Raw genomic sequence first — 21,586 nt, 5'->3', positions numbered from 1 at the left:
TGCAACCCCCAGCCCACCTCTCAAACTCCACCTCTCCCTAGTCTCACCCATAATTAGTTGTCGCCATTTAAATTTAACTGATAGCTTTAAATTGTGGAGCAAGGTTTGCATAACAAAAGCTGGTGTGAGAATTTCCTCAGCATTTGAATACGTAGTAGCCCTAGACCAACCAAGCTTTGAATTTTTCATTACATATTTCAGGTAGATATGTTAAACATATTATATCTCTTTTAAATGACCAAAATACTAAAAGATTATAAGGAATATTAAACTTCATCAAAACCATCATTTGCCTCTCAAGATAGTCCCACTAAAGAGAACAATCACTGGGTCCCCAGTCAATTTTTCCATACCCTTCAAAGTAATCTCTAAAATAGAGTTCCTTAGTATCTTCTTTAATTTCACCAACAAATAGCTTCTTCACAGTCACATGGGCTCCTAGTTTTCCAGACTCCTCATGTCACTTTAGAAGCCCAAAACCATATGAGAATCTGATAGGCAGTCTGGAAAGGAAGGGGGCTTTAGCTTTGTTGCTTTTGATGACTATGGTCCTGTAAATAAAAGCATATTGCAAAAACATCCCACTATCAATGGTCACAATGCAGAAGTTAGAAAAGCATTGTGTAGACAAGTAATGTGGGAAGTCTGAAGCTCCAGGAGTGGAAGAGGAGCAAACTTTGGTTTTGGGGATTCTCCTGGTAGTGGTGGTAGTGGCATTTTTGAACCAAGACCAGGAAGCAGCTTTAGGCGGGGATCTGATTGGTAAACCAGTGGGTGTGGTTTTGGGGATGGGTATAATGGGAATGGAGAAAGATCTGGAGGTAGCAGTTTTGGACGTGGCCCTGGTTATGGAGGAGGAAGAGGAAGATATGGTGGCAGAGGATCTGTATATGGCAGCCAGAGTGGAGCCCATGGAGGTGGTCATGACAGCTGTGGAGGAGGATGTTACAGTTAAAATTTAAAAATGGAGGCACCCAATCTGGCTTGTTGTTATGGTGTCCGCCATGTTCCCGACTAGGCAAGACCTGAGGCCAAGAGTGGCAGCATGCTCTCGATACTGCTCGGCTCTGACCAACCAGAAGCACCAGCCCTGGCACTCACGAGACACCAGTGTGGGAGATGGCTCTGCCAACCCACCACGCTGTCTCCACAAAGCTTGGTTGAACCCCAGACAATACCAGCCATCCACCACGCGGTACCTGGTAGAAATGAAACTCTAAAGTTTAATTATTTTCTAAAGGCATTATATATTTTAAAATGCTCAATTAACAGTTTGCCCACACAATTAGAGTTGTTTCCCAATATCTAACCTTAAGGTATAAATCGTTACCCAGGACCATCTTGGACCTAAGCGTGGTTCTCCATGGCTCCTACATCTCTCCTCTCTAGCTCCTCCTCTTCCTTCTCCTCTTCCTCTCCTCTGAACTCCTCACTCCGCCTACCTCTCATACAGCCCAATTGCTGAGCTTTATACAAAGTAATGGGAAGATATCCCTCTACAGGAGGAAATCATGAAAGTGGACATTACAGTGACTTTGGAAATTGTAACCAACAACTTTCTAACTGTGGTCCAATGAAAAGTGGAAACTTTGTAGCAGGATCATGGGAGGAGCATACGGTAGAGTGAAGTATGGTCCTGGAGGAAGTGGGGAGTATGGTAAGAGGAGCCAATACTGAGTTTAGTTCTACTTACCATGGACTTCAGTATAGACATAGGACAAGATGAGGGCTCAGAGGTAATAGAACAGCTTCAGGTTATCAAAATAACAGTGTTATAGAAACTCTTATCTCAGTCATGATAAATAAACGGTATATCACCAAAGCAGATTCGGAGAGTCATTATGTGAATGGACTGGATTGTTTTAATAACATTACCTTACTGTGGAGGAAGGATTGTAAATGATGCCTTTGAGACCGTTTCTTAGCTTTTTAATGGTTATTTCTTTCTAGCTGTCTTTCTAACAGTAGAAGCATTCCTTCGTTGATAATGTTCTATTCCCAAGTTTAAGGTGACTTGAGAAGCCTTTTTAAAAGACTTTTCTCAAAAGTGTTGAAAAACTATTAGCCAGTATCATGATGTAACAAGACATAACATTTTTCTTTTAAAAACAAAGTGTGTGTATAGAGTTGAGCTAATGTACATTCATGATTTAACAAAATAATCCTAAAGAAGCAAAAACATTTTGCAGTAAGGAAATAAAGTAGCAGTCTCTACAGAGAGAATCAGCCTTTGACTTGCATGTAAAGCAGACCTTCCAAAAACAGTCATTGGTGTTATTCATTGTACACACTTTATATCTAATTTCCGGGAAATATATTGATCCATTTTCTAAGAAGAGAACTTGTAAGCAGTTTGACAGTTTGTATCAAAGGCTTTACAAATGTACTCTTTCACCCAGTATTTTCATTCTGGGTAAAGTCTGTCTTTAAAAGCTCATATGTTAAACAGACTTGGATTTATATGCAAGGATGTTGACTTCAGCAATATACGTTATGGCTACTGAAATCATAGAACCATCTATCAAGGCTCTGTTATGGGCCAGGCCCTTTGCAAGTACTTAACATATATTAATTTATATGACCAAATAAAGGAAGCCATTAAATTTCAGGAGTAAAGGAATGATTAAATGGTGGCATAGTGGGCTGCTATACAACCAATTAAATATGTCATATAAACAAGAAGTAAATGCTTATAATTATAAAGTCACATAGGATTAATTACAAGTATAAGTATGGGAATAAGCACACATGCACTTTCATAACTGCTGGTATACAGACTCATATGTTATTTTGGACAGAGAGGGTTCTGAGTTCTAAATAAATTTTCCCATCTACCTTAAATTGTCCTATTCAGCTCAGGAGGGCCACGCTAGGAGATGATGTTCCTGGAATCATATCAAAGTATGCAACAATAAACTTACTCACTTAAAGTCTGTTTACCTACTTTTAAGTATTTTTCTTGAGCAAGTTTTATTCATGATATGTAATGCATGGCTTATTTATGTTTCTAACTACTCTCTTTTTCTAAATAAAGAAAAGCATGAATTTCAGCCAAATGACTTGGCCATTTCCAAATCCCTGGAGGCATCTGGTCGGATATACGTCTACCGGAAAGATCTGGCTGACACTCTGGTAAGGACTTTGGTGCTGGCACTTGAAACACTGGTACCAGACTCAACAATATTTTCATGCTTTATAATGAGATGTGTGTGTGTGTGTGTGTGTGTGTGTGTGTGTGTGTGTGTGTATTAACTCTTGCAACCATGAGTAGCCTGGCATGTGACATGTCTTTTGCAAATCAGTGTCCAATTTAAGGGATTAACCTTCCCTAGAATCAGCCTTACTTTTTTTCTGATAAAAGGTATTTGCAATTGTGCCTTCCTATCCCATGGAATCCTGATCGAGTCTGTTCTTTCCTTTCGGAGTTGTATGGGCATGGGGCTGAAATATTCCCAGTTGTACTGAGCCAAAGAGCCTGTCCTTTTGACCATCCCTTTCCTTAAATAAAAGGTAGATTTTCAGCCTTCCCTGTGTGCGATGAGTTAGTAGCTATGGCATATCAGATGCCTCTGAAGAGCAAGATTTGAAAAGGTGTAAATAAACTTGCCCTTCAGATTATTCTCAGTGTGAAGTTTAAAAACATTATGGCTAAGGGGACAGCAAAGGTACTTCACGGGACTTTTGTAGACGATGGGTTTGATTTTGTTCTTGCCCATGAAAGAAAACAGTCTAAAGTGTAGCATTTGTGGGTTCTTGCCAAGAAATCCCACACTCCAGATGTCCCCCATGTCCTCCTTTTTCAGCCACATAGTTACCTGGTATAATTCCCCCAAGGCCTTTCAGAGAGTCTAAGGTTGGCATGGGTGATGTCCCAGTGGAATAAACAGATGCCATGAGCAATGTTCTAAGAGGACCAAGGCTCCATCCTGCCCTCCAGCGTTTTCTACAGCTGCTTTGGACACCATGGCATATGTCCTTGTGGGTAGCAGACTTAGAAATTTCATCTTCAGGGTCTACTTAGAATACAACACAGTTGGGGCCTAAGACGTGAGGGCCCACTATTAACCACTCTCATAAATTAACGAATCTACCTCAAAATCAAACCTGGAGGGTAGAGTAGAAAAATATAAAGTATTGCCTGGACAGGGCAATGGTCAGCCCTGAAGAACCCACATGGAAGAAGAACTGTGCTGAAGGGCAAATTTGAGGAAAAATAAAATGGACAAAAGGCCAGGTTAACCTGCAATTCCACTATGGATTCCCATGCTGCAGTCCACTTTGGCTTTATTTCAGTGCCTTGTCCCATCCTAGAAGACAAGCCCTGAGAAATCTTGGCTGTCTGCCTCAGCACCACAGAATCTGTAAGTTCACAGATTCAGTCAGCGCCTCTGACACAACACTGCATCCTCGGTGGAGGCAGAGAGGCAGAGTACTTGGCCGTCTCTCTGAGCAGTCTCCCTTGTGGGGAAGTCTGTGAAGGTCGGCTGTGTCAGGTTTTTGTTTGTTTTATTTTTCAATAGCAAACATGTTAAAAAAATATCCAAGTTCTAAAACATAAACTATAATCCACATAATTTACTTTTGGAGAATAAACCTTGTCTTTTTCAAAAATATTCACTCTGGGAACTGACCCCAGGCACCTCATAGTTGGTAGGCAGGCTTAAGTGCTTGTTGCTGAGTCGAACCATAGACGTAACTGCCCCACAGCACAGCTGTAACTGCCCTGTTGCCCAGTCGCACTGTAGCTGTAACTGCCCCATCACTGAGTCACAGTGCTGGCCAATTCCCAGTCTTTTGGCTTTTTAAATCATTAACTCTTTGACTCCAAACTCTCAAATGAGAAAATGTGTATTTTAATTAGAAAATACCAGTAATTTTAGAGAAAACACCAAATTGCTTATTTAATAACTTCAAACGTGCTGAGAGATTTAAGGCTGCATTGACAACGTAATAGTCTCAGGCCAGATTTTGAATGAAGTGCTGTTAGCTTTCGCCCCCCCATCTCCATGAGGGAAAAAGCAAAGCAAGGCTGTTGTTATGTACACCATATTAGTCACATGGGCTCTAAATAAAATAGCTTTTATTTTTATTTCATGTCAGATTTTTTTTTTCACTTTCCAAGGGCCTTGTAATAAAATTTGTAAGTGTGTGTCTGGGATGAGACTGGTAAAGCGTGTTTCGTGTACAAGCCATGTCTGTCTTTATTGAAGTGCTCGCTCTATGACATTTCTTTTGTTTGTTTTTATACTAACCCTCCTGGCACATTAATTTTTACCAGAAGCCAAAGTGATTCCAGGGCTTTCAGTTTCATTATGCCGTCTGTCAGAGCTGTGTTTTATAATCAGATTTGTGGATGTGTGAGAGCTGGTGGGGGAGGGGACAGGCAGGCTGAGCTCACGGGAGAGGGGGAGAGAAGAGGGGGATGGGCAGGCTATCTGGGTGAAGTGTCATTGATCACATTTGACTGTTGCAGGGCTGTTTCCTAAATTGGCTGTAACTCACTGACAGTGAACAGAGCAGGGAAAATATTAAGGGCACTCAAAACAGATTACTTCTCTAATCTGGGTTTCTAGAGCCTTCCTACAGGCGGCCAATTCACTGTGAAACATTTGGGGACTACTGAAGACCCTTTTGCTTCTCTCTGTTGGTTTAGAATCCTTTGGCAGAAAATGAGGAATCCCAGCAAAGGTCGCTGAGGATTTTAGGAATGAACACTTGGGACCTGGCTCTGGAATTAATGAGCTTTGACTGGAGTCTGTTCAATTCAATCCACGAGGTAAGCAGGGAACTGAAAAGACAGAACTGCTAAATGTTGTTTTAGCGTTTAACTGCATGGTTTCTTTCTTGAGACACTTGTGTGTTGATACAGTCGTGCTAGGATAGTGTGGTCTAAAAGCTATCTGGAGGAATTAAAATATATTTAAAGTCTGCCCCATCCTGGGGAAATTAGAATATGTACGATCTTTTGCTGGTCCTTCTATCATGTGCTTGGTATGAGGTAAGTATGGATGTGCTAGGTTTATATGTACAGATACCTGTAAGCAAGTATATGATTTGTGGGGATGTGATTTTATAGATTTATACAGATATATGATGCTGTAATGAGATTGAAGAGCAATTTTACCTTTAGTGTTAAGATTTCCATTTCTCCATATATGCACATATACCTCCATCTTTTTACTTAGGAATAGTTCATAAATTTTAGAATGTGCAATGAAACTTCAAATGCTACCTTATAAATTTTACATTTTTGCGTATGTGAACATCTCCCCTGGGGACATATTATAATGTTTATAAATTATATGCTAGTAGCAAAGTGCTACTGACAGCTCGGTGGTAGCAACGCTCACAGGAACCAGGAGATAAAAAATGCCATAGGTCTAGAGCCATGTGGTGCGTTCATCTTCCATGTAAAGAAACACTTCCTTCTGTCATAGTCTCTCCTTCTGGAGGGATTCATGGCTGATTTTTTTAGGGACCCATAAGCCTTTCATTTTGCAATATCTGTTAAACTTGTTCATTTTTTCCTCACTAAAACATTTCAGCACTGTAAGCCGTTTGGAGTATGTTGTGAGCTCACTCAGGCTAGATGACTTGTGTCTTCAGAAGTGTCAGTCAAGAAGGATCTGCCTCTGCTTGTGCAGTGTGATTACTCTTTTAAGACGCATATACTTGGTTACAAACAAATCCCTTTACTGCTTTGCCTATGGTCACGCTAAATAGTTACTGGTCTTGGCTTGCATTCTGTGAACTTCTGCACTCTGCCCTTAATCTCCGTTTTATTTCTGTTTATGATCTTATGATATCTTCATAACACTAATTCTTAGAGTGCAGCTTTAAGACCAGAACCATCAGTACCACCTGAGATGCCATGTGTAGGCATGGTGGTGCCCATCTGTAATCTTCTATACTTAGAAGGGTAAGGCCAGAGAATCACTGAGGCCACAGGTTCAAGGTCAACCTGGGCAACATAGTGAGACCTAATCTCAGAGGCCTTTTTAGCACTTTATAGACTACTAATAAAAAATGAGCAAGGAGCTCCAGTAATCAGCTTCATCAGTGTTGTGGTTGGTCCTGAGGACACCATAATAATTTGTGTTGGCCCTGATGAGCGGTAGCAAATACTAGTGTCATCTGTTGGCATATATAGGAGCTCCTTCTTAAAGTGCTGTCATTTAAACTTTAGAATGTTCCACGTTTTGTTCCAGGATATCTTACTTATATTTGGAAAAAAAAAGATTGTATAAGACTTCTAGGTAAACAGTTTTGAACCAAGAATCTTATAATGTCTTATCTCTGTGCTTGTGCAGTGTGGTTACTCCTATAAGACGCATGCACTCAGTTACAAACAAACTAAAGATAAGTTAGTTTAGATCCTCCTTGTCATTGACTGTATTTTCTGTTAACACGGTAAAGATATAAGAGGGTCCTCTTGAAACAACTCATAAAGTGATTGGATTTTGCACCAGCTTGACTTCACCTAAAAATATACATGTTTCTTTCAGCAAGAGCTGATCTACTTCACATTCAGCAGACAGGGAAGCGGAGAGCACACTGTGAACCTCAGCCTTCTGCTCCAGAGATGTAACGAGGTCCAGCTCTGGGTAGCTACGGAGATTCTGCTCTGCAGCCAGCTAGGCAAGCGCGTGCAGCTGGTGAAAAAATTCATCAAGATTGCTGCTCAGTAGGTTTCTAGTGGCGGGTGTGCTGTGTCTCTTATCTGCTTGAGAAAGCGTGGTGATGTGGATTTCACTATTATCATTTTATTTCAATATATATCATATATTTCATTAATATCAATGATAGTATCATTATTATTATCAATAAATTATTATTATAACTACAACTATTCTTTATAAAGATAAGAAGGATTGGGATATAAAATGTTATAGTGAGTTAAGTGACCAAAGGTTTAAAAGATCTGTTTCTGAATATGTATACCTTTGCATTTGAAGTATTCATATCTTAAAGTAAATGTCACTGAGCTGTGTGCTTAGAAGCTATAACCAGGTAGTAAGCACTTGTACAATATGGCTAATGGTCCTGCAGTAGGCTAAGGAAATAACAAGATGCTGTGTGTATAGTAGAGGCATCATGGAAAGTCAGGGCATGCTCAGATCCTACTCATGGCTCCTTGACACTGTGTGAGCTTCGAAGACTTGTAAGTTGTAAGTCCCTGCACATCACCCTCTGGTGCATCTCATGCTTCAGCCACTCTATGTCTTCCATGCATTCCATGCTCCAACCTTGACTTCATAAGGTTCACCCTGTGGTTGTTCCATTTACCCATTGATTGCATTATCCTTCAAGACTGTGAGTCAAAGTTTCTTTCTATAGGAAATCCCTGACTTACACATGCAGGATCAAAATTACCCCCATGCATATATGTATGTTCTACCTTTTAAATTTTTCTTTATTATGGTTATTAAACTTACCTGTGTGCATAGGATTCTTTCACTGGGCTACATTCTCTGGCAAAGGACATGAACTGTATGGAATTGATCAGTGTAACTGGGAGACTTTATAGAATATGGCAATTAAGAGTGACTCAGTGAGCCGGGCGGTGGTGGCGCACGCCTTTAATCCCAGCACTTGGGAGGCAGAGGCAGGAGGATTTCTGAGTTCGAGGCCAGCCTGGTCTACAGAGTGAGTTCCAGGACAGCCCGGGCTACACAGAGAAACCCTGTCTCGAAAAACCAAAAAAAAAAAAAAAAAAAAAAGAGTGACTCAGTGAATGTTGAGAAGGAAATTTTAGTACCTTACTGGGGACCTCTTTAAAATGAGAGTGTGTGGCTTGGGTGATGGTCAGTAAGGAGAGTACTCACTATGCAAACATTAGCACCTGAGTTCAGATCCCCAGCACCCATGTAAAAGCCTGCTCACTTGTAACTCCAGCACTGGAGGCAGAGGCAGAACTGTCTGGGGCCTCTCTGGCTCCCATTTTACTTGAAATGTCAAGCTCCAGGCTCAGCAAGAAACCTCAGCTCAAAAAGTAAGGTAGATCTGGACATGGTAGAGTACATTTAATAACAGAACTCTCAGGCAGATCTCTAGGAGTTTAGGCTACCAAAAAGGTAGTGAGGGGTGTCCTCTGGTTATGGAGGACAGGGTGAGTCTTGACCTTGATTCACTACAGTGGATCAGGAAATTGCCATCCTGTATTCCTGAAGAGATGTGGAAAATAAAAAATAATTAGTAGAGGGTCATAAGCAGATGATTTGATTACAGATTGATTTCTAGGGAAAAAAATCAGGGAGATTTCCTAGGAAGGTTGAGGAAGAAGGAAGAGCAGAAGCAGAAGAGTGGGTTAGTGGGTAAACATAGCATTGATTCAGGATGACCATAACTGGTCCCATTGCCAGGACTGTTGCACCAGAATGAGCTAACAGAATGAGAGGAGATACAGAGCATTAATGGAAGGAAACAGAGGAAAATAGAGAACTAATGTAAAGAATTGTATCTGGCCTGGGGTGAAAGGGATAAAGGCCATAATTCTCCACAGCATCTAAAAGGTCACTTTGCAGGCGTGTCTGGGACAAACAGAGCTATTGAAGGGTGAAAGCTATTGGAGAGATTGCATGAAACATTTTGTTTGGGTAGGGCGAAGTTCCGAAAGACACTTAAAAGACAGGTGAAAACATAGGTGTGAGGATAAGGAAGAAGAGTGATCAACAGGAGGAGCCAAGAGGGAATCAGAAGGAGTATTGGTCTGGGCCCTGTCTTTACACCCCATTTCAAACCAGTTACGATTTGTTGTCTTGGAAGCAGCATTGTTTGCAGAGAAGGGCAGACATCCAGAATGGCAAGAAGAGGGATGAGTTGAATGGCCCATGGCCCACTACTCCTCTTTCAGAGGTCACTCGAATTGTTTTTTAAGGGGTTGGGAGAGTTGATCTCCCAGTAAATACTTCAATGCTGGTAGAAGGACGGGGAAGGGAGCAGGGGTTAGAATTCCTCAGAAGAGGGTCCATCCAAGGGGCCATGACCAAGGTTAACATGGCAGAGTTCCAGAACATAAGTCAGGAAGTGATAACTGTAAAACTTTGTGGGAAATATTTAAAGACACAGTTACATGAGGAAAACTTTTGCATGCAATTGTAAGACTGTCTGGATTTTGTACTAGAGTTCTGTGACAGGATAAGGTAACAATAATTAGCTATTTGTTACTTCAGTCTCTTGCATAAAGAATAAGGGCATGGAAACTTTGTAAATGAAGTCAGTTAAAGTCAGCATCCAATGTATCTAAATGATTTTGTGTATTTGTTTGAAATATTAACAATCATGGGTATTATTTGATGAACAAAAACAGAGTATCTTAAGTAAAACAAAATTGTTGATTAGATACAATTTGATAAAGTGAAATTTTAAAATTTGGTACTATTGCTTTAAATTTCCATATCTAGTATTTGAAACAATGGCAATACATATTTTTGTTAACATCAAACTGTTATACCTATATTCTAAGAATCAATTTAGTTGCAAGTTATATTTTCCATAAAGAAATGATTTCCAATTTGAAAAGTATACTCCCAGAGACAGTGTCTGCCTTGCCAAGAGAAAATGATTTACTTTTCAAAGTTTTCTAAAACCAACCCTATTAACAGAACTTTTTAGCAAATCCATACATTTTCATTCTATAATTCAACCAACATATGAAAGATGAAAGTAGTCAGTCATGTCAAATCCGTAACAAATACTTACATGTAACACAGACTGAATTGACAAAGAATGCTAAAGCCAATGCTTTGCTCCTTTTATCAATGGACAAATTTCTAGGTCACCACATACTGACAGCAGCAAGCATATTTCTTAACATCATTCTACTTAAAATAGATTGACTGTTTAGAGGCACAATTTCTAAAGCAAAATAATCAAATTAAATGAGCTTTAGCAAATATTGGTTTGGAATTTCTTGGAAAATATCCATAAGCATCATTGCCAAAGCTTGTACCCTCCTTGTGGGCTTCAAAGTAAAAGCACAGACACTGGCACTGGAGCTTTCTATCTGAATGGAGAACAGATTTTATTCTCAAAGCACCACAGATGAGCCCAGGTTGGAGATAATCTCTTTCAGCTAAGTCATTTTCTCCTCAAGACTCTGAGGTCTTGGGTTATCACTTAATAGAATCATTTGTTGTCTCTACAAGTAAAAAACCAACTGTCAAAAACACTTATTGGATATTCTGAATAACTTTTCAGAGCTTTGAGTTTGATGACAGAATATCTGACATACTCTTTTAATGAGAGAGCATGGGTAGTTAGGGTATAGATCCTGAAATCAGCTTTTGCTAAGAGAAAGAACTGAAAGCCAGGATAAAGGGCATGACCAATTGAACTAGGATAGAGGTTCCATAATAGTCCAGTGATAGGTTCTTATATTTACTGCATCCTCATATTATAGTACAAAAGAAATGGAGGGCAGTGTCACTCCTTCAACTACTTGTTGCAACAGCATTTAGGCTGTGAGTGCAGACTCTGAGATCCGACATAGGGCAAGGGAATCTATCTCCCTTGATATGTAAGGCAGGAAGCATCTTTAAGTAAGAAGGAGCTTTTATATCTTGGTTCAGCATTCATCTCTGAGTTGGGCAAGCCAGCATAACCAGAGCTGGTCAGGCTTATGCAGCTGGAGAAACAGTAGACTTCTGAAAGGTCTTATTTTCCATGCATCTTTGTTCTATGCTCATAGTCTTCCATCCAAGGAAACTTGTGCTTCATCCAAGGCAACTGCTTGAACCTGGGGGTTTCCTGCTATGCAAGTATATTGTAAGTTTAACCCATTTTACTAAAGCATTCAATTTTTATAAACAAATTTCAATATACCTGATTTTGGATATTAATCTATATTAAATAAACTTTAAGTTTACTTTAAGCTTGTTTTGATGTACTCGATTCAGAGTTAACTTTGTAACATATAGAAAAAGCTATATAATAAGGACATAAATTAATCTCTCCCTCAAAATAAATTATATTTGCACTTATAATGGCTTGTCATTAACTTGCATAGCTTAATTATCTTTAACAGTTTAAAACGTTACTAACTCTTTTAAAAGATTAGGATTTTGTAATTTTATCTCTGTTAAGTTTTAACCTTAAAAAAAAAACATTCTTAGATTAAAGAGCCTTTAGTGTCAAAATAAATTTTAAACCATAAATATGGTACACAGAGAAAGTGAGAACTTCACTTTCCTAATCCTCTTATTAATGTACTTTTACAAAATGCCAGATTTCCATTTGCTTATTTTATGACTCATTTTGAAGACAAACCATCTTGGAAGCTTGGTGTTGCCTCCTTGGTCTAATTAAAGGGAGATAGACTGATTAACAGAGACCTCAGTGGGCCTAGCTGATTTATACCACAAGGTCACCATAACCATGATAGCAGTGAGGCCACACAGTATGCTCTTTCTCTAACCTTGGTAAAGATAGTAGCTGAGTCAAGCCACACGGTGAGTCCATCACACACACACACTTTTCCTAAAAAGAAGTTGAATCCAAGTACGGTATACATGGTATGGTATCACAAATTAACTTTATCTATACATACTCAGAAGCTTGGAGGAAACCTAAACAAATGTGCTTGGGTCTGGAGCAGATGGACCAAAACGCAACTCCAGAGCCAGCCTTCTCAGTACAGTAGAAATATTTTTCCCATACCCAGAAGACATTTCAACCTCTGTGAGACTGAACCCAGTGATCTACGCATCTGTATCCAGATTGTGTGTGTCTGCAGATAGGAGTGGACAGCCAGAGATGTTAAAGATACAAGCCAGATTTTTCAGAAACAGAAGTAGACCAAAAGAATAAGACAAGAACAGTTCTGTGCCATCTCTGTTAGGAATGTTGCCTTTCGATGCAAGGTTGCAGGCCCAGCTGTTGTTCTGACTCTGGGTGTGGTTGTAAGACAGAGCTAGAGAATGAACATGAACCATGAGTTTTACAGGAGAGGAGCCCTCAGACCTCACTTCTCTGCCTTTCATCTTATAGCCTTATCTAAATTAGTTTACTTATTAGAAATAAAACATGCCAAATCTGGGCCAGCAGTGGCCATTTGTCCAGTGTACACTGAGACCAAGTTTGCACTGAAAGGCAAAGGAGAGAGAGAGTTATCGGTTTCCTAATTAGAGCTCCTTTAAGTTAGTCCTCAAACAGGCCAAAGGAGTGTCTTTTGGCACAGAGAATTTGGAACCAATGTCTGGGCCTAGGACCAAGGTACTGGTCTAGGACAAGGTACAGCCCTGATGCTAGCTAGGGCCAATGTCCTGTTGAATAGAGTATCCGGAAATGACCAAATGTCCCTGGAATGTAAGGGGTCTACCCAACCTATTCAACCCCAGGGTTAAGTAGCCACAGGGCCAGTGGAAATTTGTCAGACCCTTTGGCTGAGCAACTAGTTTTACAGGCAGCAGTTAAGCCTCTGGTGCCTTCAACCAAACAGACCTTAAAATGTTCCAGAAGGCTAAGCTCCAGTGAGCCTCCAAACCTAACTAGGCTCCTCACAGTTAGGCCCATGAATACCTTGTCCCAGTGTTTTTCCGTGTTACCTGTGTGTTCTGCTGAATACAGTATGGCCTCCCACCTAGGTCAGACTGTGTGAGGGCGAGGCAGTAAGGTAAGAGAGAAAGGGCAGAGACTGAGAGTGAAAAGAATATAGGCTACCTGAGAGAACCTGAAGGCCCTGCTGGGGCTTGAGCTGCTCGTAGGCTTCTATTTCTCATCCTGGGTCTTCAGCACCATTGATTGACTATTTAGGCAGCTGTAAAGAGAGAGATGAGAAGCTCAGTCTGCCTTTCAGTGGGACCATGTTTATTCACTGTGAGGGGGCATCTGGTCGCCCATGTGTATGGACAGCCAAAATCATACAGGGGAAGGTGGATTGATATAGCCACTTACAAGGATGGCAATGGGAAGAAATGACTTCCATAACCCTCAAGGGGAGCTGAGAAGCTTAGTCCTTCAGTAGGAAATTATCATCTGTACTGACTTGTTTAGGGAATCAGAGCAGGGAAGGTAGCCCCTGTAGTTCAGTGTAAATGTAACCATGTGAGATTAACTGCTTGGTACCAGATCTGAGACTGCCTAAACCTACAGCCCCGAATCCTGTGGGTGTGGAAGGCTGGATACACATGCCAGCCTAGCTTGTTAGGAAATGCAGCTTATTCTGTGTGTGGATCTGGATAAGGCCTTGTGGGAAATCAGGCTTTGGGCTGAAGGTGCTCCCACAGTTCAACATGCTGTTCTGTAGAACAGCATGAGGAAGCACCTGGTTTGGGATCTGTGTCTGTCCGGGTTTTAAAGAAGGACATGCTGAATCTCAGGAATGTGAGAGTGGAGAAAGGAAATGAAAGGAACAGCATTTGCTGCTCTCTGAATTCTGGGTAAAGAGTCTTTCCATGGAGGATGCCCTGAAGATAGGCTGCAACAGGACAGGCAGGCTCAGGGGCTTTGAGCATCAAATGGAGGGAGGAGTGACTGGCAGAGGCAGATACAACTGAGAGGTGGCCAAGAGACTGATAGGCTCAGGATGTCCTTTAGGAAAGTTCTCTTAAAAGTAGAACAGAGATTGTCCCACTGTCCAAACGGCCCCAGAAGCAAAGGGTTAGGGAAGCTCTTGTCTGAGCTCTGCTCTGACTTCTGCTCCATGGAGGAGCAGGTGATATAGGTCTATATCCCAAGCTTCCCCTTTTGTGCTGAGTAGGGGTTTTTTTGTGCGTGGTTGTAGTTTGTATTGTCTGCTTGCTTGTTTGTTAACTCAGCCGGAGTGTTCCAAAACAAGTCTCTGAGATTCCTGAAGGTGGCTTATGTGGTTAAAAGGCTTCTCACAACAGGAGTTAGGTGGAGAAATAGGAAACAGGTGTCCCAGTGAGAAAAGTGACACCACCCAGATCCTTCCCAGAGTATAAGATTGGCTCTATCCTGAGGAGGTGAAACATACTCTTGTCTTCTCCTAGCTCCATGCTGCTGAATTATTTATGGTTCTGGTCTCTATCCTAGCCCGTGGAACAGAATGCCAACTGAAACATAAAGTTAAATTCCCTATAATCACACTGTAGGAAGAGCCAAGGGAAAACAGTTATTTCCACAATCGGGAAGTGTCTTCCCTTGCCTAAGGCACCCTATTTGCATATTCATGTTTCCTTATTTGCATATTCATGTCCCCCCCTCTCACTATCCTCAACCCCCACCTTTGTGGGCAGAGTAGATTTTATTTCCTCACACAGACAAAGGAATGGTTGCTGGTCTGGAATGCTTAGTGTCAGACAGCCTGCTCTTATCTCAGAATGAATGGCCCACGGTAACAGGATTCCAGGCTGATGGGCTTCTAGTTTCTACTCAGAATCAATTTGTCTTATTCAGAAATTGTGTCTATATTAATCTGATTTCATTTTACAAACAAGTTCAGATGGGGTGTGTGTGTGTGTTCGCGCACACATGCGTGCATGCACACGTGCTAGTTTTATGACTAAAACGAAGCTATGTGGGCCAGAAGAAATGGTGAGAGGTAACAGATGAAAGACGGGAGTCATCTAAACAAACAGTGCTAAGGGATAAGGCTTCTAATCAGGATGAACAATAACCGTTTACAGAAAAGTTTTTATTCTCAGCTTTGGCACCTGCTTTGTACATGGCTTGCTGTGCACTAGCAGCTGGCGATGCACATTAAATTAAAAGCGAGTAGGTATATAGTCCAGCCATTATCAGCTTCCTTGATTATGGCTCCTGTAGGGCCTTCTTTGCATGGGAGAACTCAGGGCTAGGAGTTGTCCTTCACTGTAAATCCACACAGGTCTAGGAGATGTTACCCACTGTGGATCCACTGAAGTCTGGGAGACAGACTCCACTGTGGATCTACTCGGACGTGGATCCCCAGTAGAGGAACTGGTATTTCAAAACATTATGTAGAGAGATGGCGCTAATTCCAGCCTTTTCTGGCTGAGCGAGCTGTCTACAGTATAGAATGCTGGAAGCTGGGAGAGTCACTACAAAGCCGGTTGGTCAGTAGTAGGGTCTCAAAAACTGTCCTAGACAGGAAGCTGAAACTGGCTAGACCTAGGCTCCAGCCATAGCAGAGGAGGCGTAATAGTGATGTGCCTGTTGGACATATGTCCCCAGATTCCGTCTGTTCTAGGTGTGGAAGCAACAGTGTCTCTCCAGCTCCTCTCTTCATGGGGAGAAAACTTTCGCCCAGACTTAGAAGTCCAGGTACAGTTGGACTGTGGCGGTGTCTGGTACACAAGGTAGACAGGACCAGCCCAGGCCATTTCCCTAATTCTGAACTGCACATTCCTATTCATTCTAATGCCACTAAAATGTCACAGCTTTGGAAGACAGTTAGCATATATCAGCTTTAGCTGGAGAACATGATGGTAACAGCTTCCCAGCTCTGGGAAGTTGAGGGCAGTCTGAGCTGTATAACAGGTTCCATGCAGCCTGGTCTGCATAGTGAGGATCTATCTTAAACAAAGATAAACAAACAAAAACCAAAAATACTTTTCATGTTGATAGCTTTTGTACCATCGTGTACAAAATAGCTGGAAGCCTAATGGGAAAAAAAATCACAAATAAATAAAAAGTTTCATAACAAAGATATCTATCACAGCATTTATGTAACAGGGATGAATTGAAACCAGCAATGGATTCAATCAGCAATTTATAAAACTATGGAACATCTCTTTTTTTTATTTAAGAGATAAGGTCTCATGTATCTCTAGGCTGGCCTTTAGCTCTTCTAGTAGTGAAAGGTAACCTTCTTGAACTTCTGAATCTACTGTCTCCTATCTCCACCCCTAGTGCAGGGATTACAAAAAGCTCCATTTTATTTTCTTACTTTATAAAAGAGAAATGTGGCATACTCTCCCATAATATATGCCATCTACTCAGATAGACACATGATAAGTAGGTAAGGTAGGTAGGTAGGTAGGTAGATAGGTAGGTAGGTGGATGGATGGATGGATGGATGGATGGATGGATGGATAGATAGATAGATAGATAGATGATAGATAGATGATAGATAGATGATAGATGGGAAGATAGATGATAGATAGATAGATAGATAGATAGATAGATAGATAGATAGATAAATAGATACATAGATAGATACATAGATACATAGATAGATACATAGATAGATACATAGATAGATACATAGATAGATACATAGACAGACAATTGATAGGTTTTTGATGATACATAGATACATAGATACATAGACAGACAGACAGACAGACAGACAGACATGATAAATACATTTTGTTGTTAGCAAAGAATGTCATGGAAGACTGCATGAAAGGAAGGACTTAGACCTGTGAAGTGGGAGGGACCCATCAGCCAGATACAGGAAGCTCACAGAGACTGAAAACAGATGAGAGCTGCAGGACTCTCTGTGGTGGATACAAAGAAGTGGACATTTCAAATCTCAATCACTGAAATCATAAATGTGCACCAATGGATGTTAGAGGGGGAGAACTGCAGTGTCCAGAAGCTTTTCTTGGGGGCAGAGAGGAGCTAGAAATCCTTTCTTTTGCCTTAGAAACAGTTGGGGCAGCCATCCCATCCATGGACAGTGGCTGGTGTGTGGGGCTTTATCAGTGACTGCCCACTGTTTGAGAGAATGTTTTCTCAGTCTCCTCTGCTCTATTTTATTTGCAGTTGCAAAGCTCAGCAGAACCTAAACTCTTTCTTTGCCATCGTGATGGGTCTCAACACCGCCTCTGTCAGCCGGCTATCACAGACCTGGGAGGTGAGCCTTGGGATTTCCACTGGGACATAGGGTGTGGGACGAAATGAACCACTCTCCAGGGGAGCCTGTATTAGAAATAAGTAGATTTAAATGGTCTAAATGAGGCCGATTCTGCTTCACTAAAGGTATTTTTAATGGGACTGTGACAGGGTGATAGGAACCATTTCTATACAGCGGCGTTTCGTGTGATCTTTAACATGGTTCTCTAATATATGAGAAAGAGTTTGTAAAAAGAAATGTTTTACATTTCTCTTCACCCCCCCTTGGACCCCACCCTTCTTTCTATTTGCTTTTGTTTTCCTGACCCACCTCGCAGGGACGGCTGCCTTGCTCTGTGCACTGTTTCTCTCGCTCATCCTCTCTCTCCAATACTCGTGGTCCACTTTGTGGTCTACTGTGGTCTCCTTGGTCTTGACTGTCTCTGTAGCTGACTGCCATTCTCTTAGGCAGGAGCTGTGCTCAGTGGAATGCACTGTGCTGACCTAGGGGCTAAAGTGCTCTCCTTCAAGGGGATCCAATGAAAGATAGACAAGGAAGTCAAATGGTGGGCAAGGATGTTCACAGAATGGATTAGAGTGAAACCTCAAAAGAACCGTTGACTTGCAATTGAATTACATCTAAAAATCTGAATCTGAATATCGACTGCCTACTGTGTCCACACACACCACACCACATCGCTGCCACACAGAAAACAAACACCAGAGAACAGTACTGTGTGGTGAAGGACCTTTAAGCCAGGTGTCACAGGCCCAGGGCGAAGCAAGTGGAGACACTTCCTCAATCAGAGCAGCTGAGAAGACTAAGCAGCCTGGGCAGAAGGGTTTTTTGGTGGTTGAGAAAGAAGTAAGGATAGGTTTCCCAGCAGAGGCAACCTCAGGATTTCAAGAGTCTCAGGGAAGTGATGGTGTTATCAAATAAAGGAAAAGTAGTAAGTTTGAGGGGCTGGAGAGATGGCTCAGCAGTTAAGAGCACTGACTGCTCTTCCAGAGGTCCTGAGTTCAATTCCCCGCAACTACATGGTGGCTCACAACCATCTATAATGAGATCTGATGCCATGTAATGGTGTGTCTGAAAGACAGCAACAGTGTACTCATATATAACAAATAAATAAATCTTTAAATAAAAAGAAGTAGGTTTGAGAGAGTAATCAGAGCTCAGCAAATTTTTATGCTGCGCTGATTTTATGGTCTCTGTCACTGTCATGCAGCAGTCGTAGTTAGTGAATGAATGATGGCGGCCGTGGGAGTGTTCCAGTAAAAGGTTATTTACAAAAATAGTCTCTAGGCCGGACTTGCCTCCTGTCTGACCTCTGGCTAAGCCGGTTTGATTCGAAGCACAGTGAGTTTGAGGTGCCCCCTGGGACATTCATTGAGATGTTGGACAGACTGAGATAACAGCTCCAAGGAAAGATCAGTAACAACTGCAAGAGTCCACATCTTATATTTTATTTGTTGCAGAGAAGTTATTTCCAGGCAGATGAGGCCGATTACAACGGAAGAGCTGAGTCAAGTTAGGATAATCACATTGGAACATTTAGGTAGTTTTAATTATTGTAAAGTTATCACCGTTATTTTGATTTGGTTCGAAAAACAAAACCCCTCTGGTGTATCTCGAACCTTGTCACTGATGCTAGATGCTAATAGCTGGAATCTGTTAACAGCAACTGTGGACATTTGTACGTTTATTCTATGGGTTGTTGCTGAAGGCTGAGGCCAGAGAGAGTACAGACTCACACTAAACACACAGCTGGAAAAGGATACAGGAGTGGGCAGAGGCTTGGTTAGGTCAGCTTGCAACAAGCCACTAAGGTGGTATGAAAGGACCCATGTTTTCTCCTGTTTGTGTTAAGGCAGTCTGTCACATTTCCAGGGCCCGTCCATGGAGCCTGGCAGTTCTAACCTGGGAGGATGGTACAGCCACACATTTCTGTCTTCTGTAATTTCATAAGCCTTCTGTTGCACTCGGTGATTCAGACGGAATCACCTAAGGTTTTCACCACCTTTTATTATCTCACTTCTGCTGCGCAATGCAGCAAAGCCATTTACATAAAAACCAGTCAGCCAACGTGGTCATCTTCCACTCCGTAGACTATTAGGAAGACCAGCACATTCATCAGATTATATGTAGAACTGAAACCTAAGTGTTTATTAACTAATCATCAGCGTGTAGAATGTCTAGCCAGATAGATTCCTTTATTCCATGGCTGCCAAGATATTTCTAGCAACATGCCTAACCGTGGACATACTGAGTGGAGGATGGAAATTACATAATGGTGAAATCAGGGCAGAGCCCCACGAGAGGTATTTATGTTCAGAAATGCGTTGGTTACTAAGCAGAACTCAATGCAAACATCCCTTAGTGCCCCTTCTCGGAGTAGCCACTTCTGTGACCCTTGTGGTTTCTGATCATGGTGTTTGTTTTTTTACCTTTTTAGAAAATCCCTGGGAAGTTTAAGAAACTTTTCTCTGAACTTGAGAGTTTAACAGTAAGTAAAGGGGACTTATTCTTCAAATTAATTTTGCGGCTGTTTCCTTCTGGGTTCAGGAACTGTGTGTTCGTCGTGATGTCGTGCTTGCTTCGAAAAGTAGTTTTGAGCTGAGCATGGTGATAGAATCCTAGTAGAGCTTGGAGGAGATGAGGTTGGAAGATTACAAGTTCCAGGCCAGCCTGGACGATGAAATAAGACCCTATCTTAAAAATAAATGATACAAGGTGATGCTAACATGGAAGGGAGAAATCTCATGGGGCCCCAACTCTAGACAAAGAACTACAGACAGCTAAAGAATACTGAGAGTAGACAGATAGTCTGCCTTAGGGAAGAGCCCCTCAGTTGGTTATTGAATACCAAGTGATCGGCCCCTAAATTCATATGCCTTTAAGGGACATTATGCAGATAGAGCAGGTTATATTTATACATTGAGGAATATACACATAATATATTTTATATACATATACATATATATATTGAAGAAAAGGAGGCATGAATTTGAGAGAGAACAAGGGGGCGGGTACTAGAGAAGAATTAGAGGGAGAAGAGGGAAGAAATGATATAATTCGAATGTTTTTAATTTAAAGATAAGAATAAATGATTGAGGTATGTAAGTATGTAGACGGATAGATGACAGACAGACAGACAGACAGACAGACAGACAGACGATAGATGTAGGTAAGGAATGACGCATGGTGTCCATCAGTGCTGCCTCCTCTCCCTGTGAAATCCATATGATTTTTCACAGACCATTTTCCAGTTCACAACATGACACTATTTGTTATAAATTTAGTGAGTAATTAGTGTGATATGCATTAATCTTCCCTCCTTCTGTTACTGTTTCTTAGGTTTTACATGCAAGAGCTGCAGCTTGTCTTTAGATTTCAGCACTGACTTTTGTGTTCTAAAGGCAGTTTTCCCTTTGCCGTGTACTTAACAAAAGCCTTTGAGGTTACCTCGTGGTAGAGATTATGCAGAGGAAGCTGCACTTGAAGGACCTATTTGAGGAGAATGATAAGGCAATCAAAAGGTGTCTGTCTCCTTTGCTGTCACCTCCCATTATCATAAACCAATAACTTGGATTCTGTGTATTGCCTAGATTTCTTACCCTAATTAGTGGGTTTATTCTCCAAGGAAACCTTTATCCACTTCATTCTTAGGAAGAATCTATGTGTATCTAATCACGTTCGAATTGTACAGCAGATGTAGATTGAGAATTGCTTCTACGGCGCATTGATTTTTCTCTCTCTCTGCTCGGTTGGCAGGATCCTTCCCTAAACCACAAAGCCTACCGGGATGCATTCAAAAAGATGAAGCCGCCAAAAATCCCTTTCATGCCCTTATTGCTTAAAGGTAAT

General features: G+C 41.3%; 1 protein-coding gene across 1 annotated transcript in view; it reads left to right on the top strand.

Annotated features, from left to right (window-relative positions):
• Rapgef5 (Rap guanine nucleotide exchange factor 5) overlaps nt 1–21,586 on the top strand; it is a 161,512-nt gene that overhangs the window by 124,605 nt on the left and 15,321 nt on the right. The window contains exons 13-18 of the mRNA XM_028773200.1: nt 3,035–3,132; nt 5,654–5,776; nt 7,506–7,684; nt 17,650–17,740; nt 20,175–20,225; nt 21,494–21,581. Coding sequence (XP_028629033.1) covers nt 3,035–3,132; nt 5,654–5,776; nt 7,506–7,684; nt 17,650–17,740; nt 20,175–20,225; nt 21,494–21,581 — 630 coding nt within the window. The remainder of the gene's footprint in view (nt 1–3,034; nt 3,133–5,653; nt 5,777–7,505; nt 7,685–17,649; nt 17,741–20,174; nt 20,226–21,493; nt 21,582–21,586) is intronic.

Source organism: Grammomys surdaster, unplaced genomic scaffold (assembly GCF_004785775.1).
Source record: "Grammomys surdaster isolate TR1022 unplaced genomic scaffold, NIH_TR_1.0 223, whole genome shotgun sequence".
NCBI lineage: Eukaryota > Metazoa > Chordata > Mammalia > Rodentia > Muridae > Grammomys > Grammomys surdaster.
Note: the sequence above shows the minus strand (reverse complement) of the source record. Positions and strands in the feature narration are given on the sequence as shown.